The sequence below is a fragment of the Pleurodeles waltl genome, chromosome 9, assembly GCF_031143425.1.
Source record: "Pleurodeles waltl isolate 20211129_DDA chromosome 9, aPleWal1.hap1.20221129, whole genome shotgun sequence".
In the NCBI taxonomy this organism is placed as follows: domain Eukaryota; kingdom Metazoa; phylum Chordata; class Amphibia; order Caudata; family Salamandridae; genus Pleurodeles; species Pleurodeles waltl.
The window spans coordinates 9,892,809-9,900,826 of NC_090448.1; the positions used below are offsets into that span (position 1 = coordinate 9,892,809).

Below are 8,018 nucleotides of genomic sequence, written 5' to 3' on the forward strand. Positions count from 1 at the left end.
AGAGGAGGAATATGATGAGCTGTCCGATGTTCCGGCCCATCAGACCAGCCCAGAAATCATTAGCTCAGATTCACCTGAGCCGGAAGAGGAGAAACTTCAAAAGGAGGATGAGATGCTTGAAGATGCCCGTCTACCTCAGATGTCGAGCCCCAGGCAGAGACCACTACCGCCTGCAGGTCCGCTGCAGCCCTTGGGTTCCAGTTGACACCAAGACAAGGTGCTGCAGCCAAGACAGGATCCAGCCAAAAGTCTCGAACAACACCTCCCCACACAAACACACACACACACACACTCCCCAATTGGCCTTAGAGTCCAAGAGCACACATTGGGGCGAGAAATGGAACCTGCCAACTCTGTTGCTGATTAAATCAGTGACCACCCACAGTCATTTCCGACAAGAGGTCCGTCCTCGTGAAGCTCCTACAGGAGCTCGATGATGGGACGTGAGGCATCTTCTGGCAAACCCGACCTGACAAGATCCCTGCCACTAGAAACGCTTTACACTGCCCCTAAGAGAGCAGCAGCCCAAGCCACTGGAGACGTTCCCCCTCCTGATAAGGAGAGTAAGCTCACTGATGTGGCTGGCAAAAGAGTAGCCGTTTGCACCGCCACACACCAGTGCTTTGTCAATTCCGTAGGTCTCCTGTCCCAATATGATGGGGCCCAATCAGAAGAAATCTGGGCCTTGCTTCAACATCTCCGTGACCAATATCGGAGGAGAGGGAGTAGAAATTGTTGAGGAGGGGAAAGCTATATCAAACACTGTAGAAAAATGGACCTTGTTGCAGGTAACCCCACCCCTTTTTTGCCTGATATTGATGTTGACTTAACTGAGAGTGTGCTGGGACCCTGCTAACCAGGCCCCAGTACCAGTGTTTTCTTTCACTAAAAATGTACCATTGTTCTACAGTTAGTACACCGATGAGTCCCTTGTAAAAGGTACCAGTGGTACCAAGGGCCCTGTGACCAAGGATGGTCCCTTACGGCTGCAGCATATGTTGTGCCACCCTAAGGGACCCCTCACCTAACACATGCACACTGCTATTGCAGATTGTGTGTGTTGGTGGGGAGAAAAAGGCAAAGTCGACATGGCATCCCCTCAGGGTGCCATGCACACAAAAAGGCAGGGTGCACTATACCACAGGTGAGGGCATAGCTGCATGAGCAATATGCCCCTATAGTGTCTGTCTATTCTTAGACATTGTAAGTACAGTGTGGCCATATTAAGTATATGGTCTCGGAGTCTGTCAAAACGAACTCCACAATGGCTACACTGAATACTGGGAAGTTTGGTATCAAACTTCTCAGCATAATAAACCCACACTGATGCCAGTGTTGGGTTTATTAAAAAATGCACACAGAGGACATCTTAGAGATGCCCCCTGTATTTCACCCAATCCTTCAGTGCATGACTGACTGGTCTGTGCCAGCCTGCCACTGAGACGAGTTTCTGACCTCCTGGGGTGAGGGCCTTTGTGCCCTCTGAGGCCAGAAACAAAGCCTGCACTGGGTGGAGGTGCTCTGCAGGAACTGTAACACCTAGCAGTGAGACTCAAAGGCTCATGCTTCGTGTTACAATGCCCCTGGGCACTCCAGCTAGTGGAGATGCCCAGCCCCTGGACAAAGCCCCACTTTTGGTGGCAAGTCCAGATGGATAATTAGGAAAAACAAGGAGGAGTCACCTCCTCGGCCAGGACCCCCTTAAGGTGCCCAGAGCTGAAGTGACCCCCCTCCTTGAGAAATCCTCCATCTTGCTTTGGAGGATTAGGACCAATAGGGATAGGAATGTGCTCCCCTCCCCAAAGGGAGTAAGCACAAGGAGGGTGTAGCCACCCTCAAGGATAGTAGCCATTGGCTACTGCCCTCTGACCCCTAAAATGCCCCTAAATCTTGTATTTAAGGGGTCCCTGAACCAAGCTAGCCAGATTCCTGACGACCTCATAAGAATAAGAGACTGCTTAGTGGAAACCCCAGCAGAGAAGGAAAGGAAACAACAACTGACTTGTCCCCAGCGCTACCGGCCTGTCTCCTGCTTCGAAGAACATGCAGACGAAAAGCAACGCGTCCTGCAGGTCTAGCGAGGTCTGAAAAACCTCCAGAGGGCTGCCTGCATCACAGAGGATCAAGAACTCCCATGGACAGTGGCCCTGTCCAAAAGAATAGAAGAAGAAACCTCTTCTGAAGGACTGCCACCTCACTCTAGAAACGTGAGTCCTAACCACTCTGCACCCGACGCCCACGGCCCGAGTCCAGGTGGCCCAACTGACCAGAGAGGACCCCCAGGCAACGGCGACCAAGTGCCCACCCTGGGTTGACCTCTCCACGATGACGCCTGCAGAGTGAATCACAAGGACCCCCTGACCACGACTGCCCTGGACGAAGATAACTGACGCCAAAGGACGTACTGCACCCGCAGCCCCAGGCCTTGGAGAAATCGACCCTCTTTCCTGTCCGACCGGTGGTGTGCCCGAGAACCATTTCCTCCTCTCTCCCCCCACCCCGGACCTCACCTGTAGCACCTGAGTGACCCCTGGGGTCCCCTCATAGAGTTTCATTGGAAACCCGACACCCTGTTTGCACCAGGCCACCCCAGTGCCGCTGAGGCTGTGGGAATGGTGCCTCCTTGGGGCCCCTCCAGTGCTCCTCTAATACCCAGTCTTCCCTCTGAGCCGCAGGTGCTTACTTGTCGGCAGACAGAATTCCTAGTACCCCCTGTCTCCATAGGAACCGACGTTAAAATTGCTCAGCTCTGACCTCTGCACCAGGCCGGCCCCGTGTTGCTGGTGGTGGGTGTTTGGGGCTGACTTGAACTCCCAACGGTGGACCACCTATAACCCGGAGAATGGAACTGTAAGTCGTGTACTTACCTCTAAAACTGTACTTTTTTTTTTTTTCTTCCCCCAGAAAATGTTCTGAAAATGCAGTGTCCACTTTTAAAATAGTTATTCTCTGTTTTCTTAAAAACTGTTTACTTGACTAAAGTGAAACAGTTACATTGATGTCTATGCTAAGTGCTTACCTGCAACAGTATTTACTTCTGAACTGAGTCTCGTGGTTATAGCAATAAAGTAACAAAGATATTTTTCTATTTAAAATCGTATTGGCCTGGAGTAAGTCATTGAGTGTGTGTTTCTTCTATTGCCTGTGTGTGTACAACAAATGCTTAACACTACCCTCTGATAAGCCTAACTGCTCGACCACACTACCACAAAATAGAGCTTTAGTATGATCTATTATTGCCTCTGTCGAGCCTCTTGGGGAACCCCTGGACTCTGTGCACACTGTATCTCATTTTGATAGTCTACACAGAGCCAACTTCCTACAAACACCACCGTACATCAGACTCAGCGGATACAGCCGCCGGGGGGTAAATACCTCTTATCCTCCCCACCACTCATGGCTGCACATTTCTGGCTTTAAGCGAGCGGTCCAACAGACTCCTCAATCTGCGGGTTCACGGAGAGCACCTCTTTGGCACACAGTTTGATGGGATTTTGGCAAAAGGATGGAAGGCTACAGATACCTGTCTGGCTATGGGTATCACCTTTCGGATATCCCTTTGGAGGCAGCAGGCACAGGTTCCATCAAAAGCTACCTCCCCATACCCAGCACAGTCATACCAGCGACAGCTTATCACCAAAGGGGGATAGAAAATACAGACTGACACCTTCTGGGGTAATAACTCCAAGGGTCGAGGCAGAGACACTCGCCTGCAAGGTAGGCTTTACCTCCAAATGCTCAGTTGTCCTGCAGCCCCCTAAATCACATAACACCTGTCGGGGGAAGCTCTAAGGATTTCTTCTCTGTGGGGAGGAAATCGTACAGACTGGTGGGCTCTACTATGAAGCATAGTTACTGCCTCAAGGTCACCTCAGCTGCACCAAACACACCACCATGGACCTACACACCCTCAGCCCACATCACCTTGCCCCACTGTAGGAGGATGTCCAGGCTCTCATTCTCAAGGGGACCATAGAGCCCGTGCTCCTCCAGTGCCAGGGCAAGTGCGTCTACTTCCACTTCATCATTCTCCAAAAGAGACAGCTCCCATTGGCCAATCCTCAGTCTATGGTCGCTCAGCAGATCCTCTCTAAATGTTCCAACATGATCACCTTACGTGACGTCATCCCTGCTACAGCAAGGCAACACTAGTTCTGAAGGACGCCCACTTTCGCACACCGATCCATCTGGCCATTCTCTCTGCTCTAACCATGGTTTTGTACATGGATAGCACTACCAATTGGTGGTCCCCTTCTGGGTCAACACAGCCACAAGGATCTTCACCAAATGACCCGCAGTGGTAGTCGTCAATCTCAGTAGGAGCGGTTAGGTGGGTGGTGGGGGACTGACTTCTTCTCCTACTTAAACAATTGGTTGATCAGGAGTGCAGACAGAAAGCAGTGCCTAGCAGACACCCAAGCTGCCGTCTCCTTGGTCCACAGCCTGGAGTTCCCATTCAACACTACCAAGTCCCATTTCTACCCACTTCACATCCATTCCTTCCTGGGGTGAGTCTTAAAGGCCGTCTCGGCCAAGCCTATTCAAGCAACAAGATGGCAGTGGAATTTGAGCAGCAACTTCCTTTTTTCATCCACTCCTTCTTCTTGCGGTTGAAACGGTGCTATACCTCCTCATTATGCTGACCTCGTGTGGCCATAGTGCCTTCTGCAGGGCTTCTTATGCATCCACTCCAACAGTGCTTCCCTGCACAGTAGCTGCAAGCAGAGGGCCACTGGGAAGATGTAGTGTTGGTAGGGTCCAGCACTCTTCGCTTTCTGCAGTGGTGGAACACCAACAACCTGTTGCGGATAGGCCACTTGCAGACCCGATTCCTCAAATGTCCATCACCACAGACTTGTCACTTGCCGGGCTAGAGGCTCGTCTAGAGGAGATGAAAGTACAGAGTGTGGCTATCTCATCAATGGGGTCTCTACATCAACCATATGGAACTCTTAGCCGTACACCTAGTCCTCAAAGCGTTTCTCCAAGAACTACAGGGTAAATAAGTCTTTGTGCAGACAGACAACATGTCCGCCATATTTTACCTGCAAAAGCTAAGTGGTACACACCCTCCTTAATGGTTGTCACTATCACAGTGATTTTGGCGTTGGGCTATCTACCACCACGTGCATCTCCTAACCGAGGACCTCTCATGGGTGCACAACAACTTTGCAGGCCTGCTCAGCAGGACATGCAACAAGTCCATGTGTGGGAATTCCAGCTACAAGTACTCCCACCTTACTTTCATTGGCAGGTGTCTCAGTAATGAACCTCTTCGCCACTTGCAAAAATGCAAACTGCCTAAACGTCACCTCCAGGTTTCCACATCTTTGCACGTAGTTTTCCTCATCTCTGACTTCTACCATACATGGTGATGAGGAAACTCCAGCAAACATCCCTCACATTTCCTGGTGGTGCCCACATGGGCTACACAATCTTCATTCTCAACTCTCCTAGGGAGGTCCATTGCCTCCTGAGAAGCTCCCCCAACAGGCTGGACCTTCTGACACAGAACCAAAGCTGAGTCAAACACTGGGACTCCAGGCGGCTGAACCCAGCGCACTGGTTCCTGAGGTCCTTGAGTTTGGTTACCTTAACTTGTCAAGAGTGTTTGGAGATACTAAAGGAAGCCCGTAGGCCCACCATGCGCACGTGCAATGACAAAGTGGGAGAAGTTCATGCCTGTATCTTGAACTGCGTGAACCCTCTTACAACAGTCCAAGACATCATTTGTTACCTTTTACCTGTGCAGAAGTCTAAACCTCCGTTTAAAAATCATGATTTTTTTTTTTAGGGTTGTGGGTGGGGGGGGTGTTGGGTGGGGTCGGGGTGCGGTGGAAGTGAAATTACTTGATCTGCAACCAAAGATGTGACCTGAGTTTTTAACTGTAAGAAAACATTGATGGGCACTTCAGTAGTTTGTGTTGTAGCTATCGCGTTCCTGCCAGCCTTTCCATTACAGAGGTCTGCGCTAGCCCCAGTTAAGCTGATCAATATATGCCCCAGACAAGGTGATCAATATACGTTTCTACTGACTGAGAGTTGGCTTTGCCACCAGTTGAGCTGTAGAGCCCACCGTTTGCTGAAACTAAGTTTTGTCATATATAGGACTGTTCTCTATCTCCTGGTAGAGATCTGAATGACTGTGGGAGACGCCCCAGACTCGTCTGAGGTTTTGGGGTATCTGGAGCCCTCTAGGTTCTGGGTTAGGATGAGGTGAAAAGCCTGAGAAGTGACATTCGATAGCTCAGGTAATGCAAATAAATACGAATGAAGGAGGTTTGCAAGACCAAAACATTTCTACGCAAAGTGGGGTACGAAAGTTCTCAAAATGGCGGGTGCAATGAAACCTGGTGCTGGTGTTTGACGGTGGGACAGGAAAGGGGTTGGAAGTGGTCTGAGATGCGACCATGGACATCTTGGATAAGACTGCATTACCAAGAGGCAGAAAGCGGCCATTGCCAGATGGTCAAGTGCTCTCGACTCTTCGTCCAGTGCTTGGAGGAGCTGTTTGTGACACATCAGCCTTCAAGCCATAGAGAACGGATACTGGTTGATCCTGCCCTACAATAACCGTACGGTTTGTTGTACATAGTAACTTTGTACCTTCACAGAGATGGGTGGATCACAGTAGGTCTGAGCTAGCATGCTTTTGTTAGAAACAATGTGGTTGTTCATATGAAGAATGGGACGTGCATGGCTTTTTGTTGTTTTTTTTCCACCCTCCAGCTTGGTCTACCTGCAATCCTGTTTGCATTACCTTAAGTTTAAAAACGTATTGAAGCAGATACATGATGATTGCTGCAAAGGGTGGGCTTCTGATCTCTCCACCTTTCATTCAACAGAAAAGCTTCAGCAGACCTGGGACGGCGTCGGCCTACCCCTGAAGCCACACTCGTCAGCGGAGTGCAACTTCTGCCAGAGACCGCTGCACTTCGAGGTGATGAGCGAGCGAGAGAGGTCCTACTTCAGCGGCATGAGCAGGATGGTGTCGGTGCAGAGCTGAGGGAGCCCACGCCCCTCCGCCGCGGGCCTGTCCACAGCAACAAGTCTTTTAAGGCGTATTTTAAATATTTTATCAAATAATGGATACATTAATCGACCAAAAAAAGAATGTGGAAATAAATTCCTGAACTACATTGTTTTGTCTTCTATTGGAAGTATGTGATGTGTGTAGAGGAACAAAGACTTCGAAAGGGTGTAAAGCCTGTACCTGAGGACCCACCATTGGTGTCCGGTGGATGTGTGACTAGTGTGTGGCGAGGTGCTGCTTGTAAAGGAACAATGACTTTAAAAGGGTGTGAAGGTCTTATCTGAGGACCCACCATTGGTGTCCAGTGGATGTGTGACTAGTGTGGGGAGGTGGTGGGTGTAAAGGAACAATGACTTTAAAAGGGTGTGAAGGTCTTATCTTAGGACCCACCATTGGTGTCCGATGGATGTGTGACTAGTGTGGGGAGGTGGTGGGTGTAAAGGAATAAATACTTTAAAAGGGGGTGAAGGTCTTATCTTAGGACCCACCATTGCTTTCCCTTGAATGCCTGTTATGGGTGCGCGGGGCGATGGTCGGTGTTCGGGGTGCAACGACTTTGAAAGGGTGTGAAGCTGGCATCACAGGGCCCAGTATTGCTCTCAGTTTGGCGTGTGTTGTGTGGGGTGTTGGTGGGTGTGAAGCTGGCATCACAGGGCCCAGTATTGCTGTCAGTTTGGCGTGTGTTGTGTTGGGGGTGTGAAGCTGGCATCACAGGGCCCAGTATTGCTGTCAGTTTGGCGTGTGTTGTGTGGGGTGTTGGGGGTGTGAAGCTGGCATCACAGGGCCCAGTATTGCTGTCAGTTTGGCGTGTGTTTTGTGGGGTGTTGGGGGTGTGAAGCTGGCATCACAGGGCCCAGTATTGCTGTCAGTTTGGCGTGTGTTTTGTGGGGTGTTGGGGGTGTGAAGCTGGCATCACAGGGCCCAGTATTGCCGTCAGTTTGGCGTGAGTTGTGTGGGGTGTTGGGGGTGTGAAGCTGGCATCACA

General features: G+C 50.4%; 1 protein-coding gene across 2 annotated transcripts in view; it reads left to right on the forward strand.

The window, feature by feature from the left end:
- Nucleotides 1–7,139, forward strand: part of ALAS1 (5'-aminolevulinate synthase 1) — a 31,670-nt gene extending 24,531 nt beyond the window's left edge. For both annotated transcript variants that reach the window (XM_069206101.1, XM_069206100.1), the window contains exon 11: nt 6,846–7,139. In XM_069206101.1, coding sequence (XP_069062202.1) covers nt 6,846–7,006 — 161 coding nt within the window. In that variant the 3' untranslated portion in view covers nt 7,007–7,139. The remainder of the gene's footprint in view (nt 1–6,845) is intronic.
- Nucleotides 7,140–8,018: the final 879 nt, after the last annotated feature.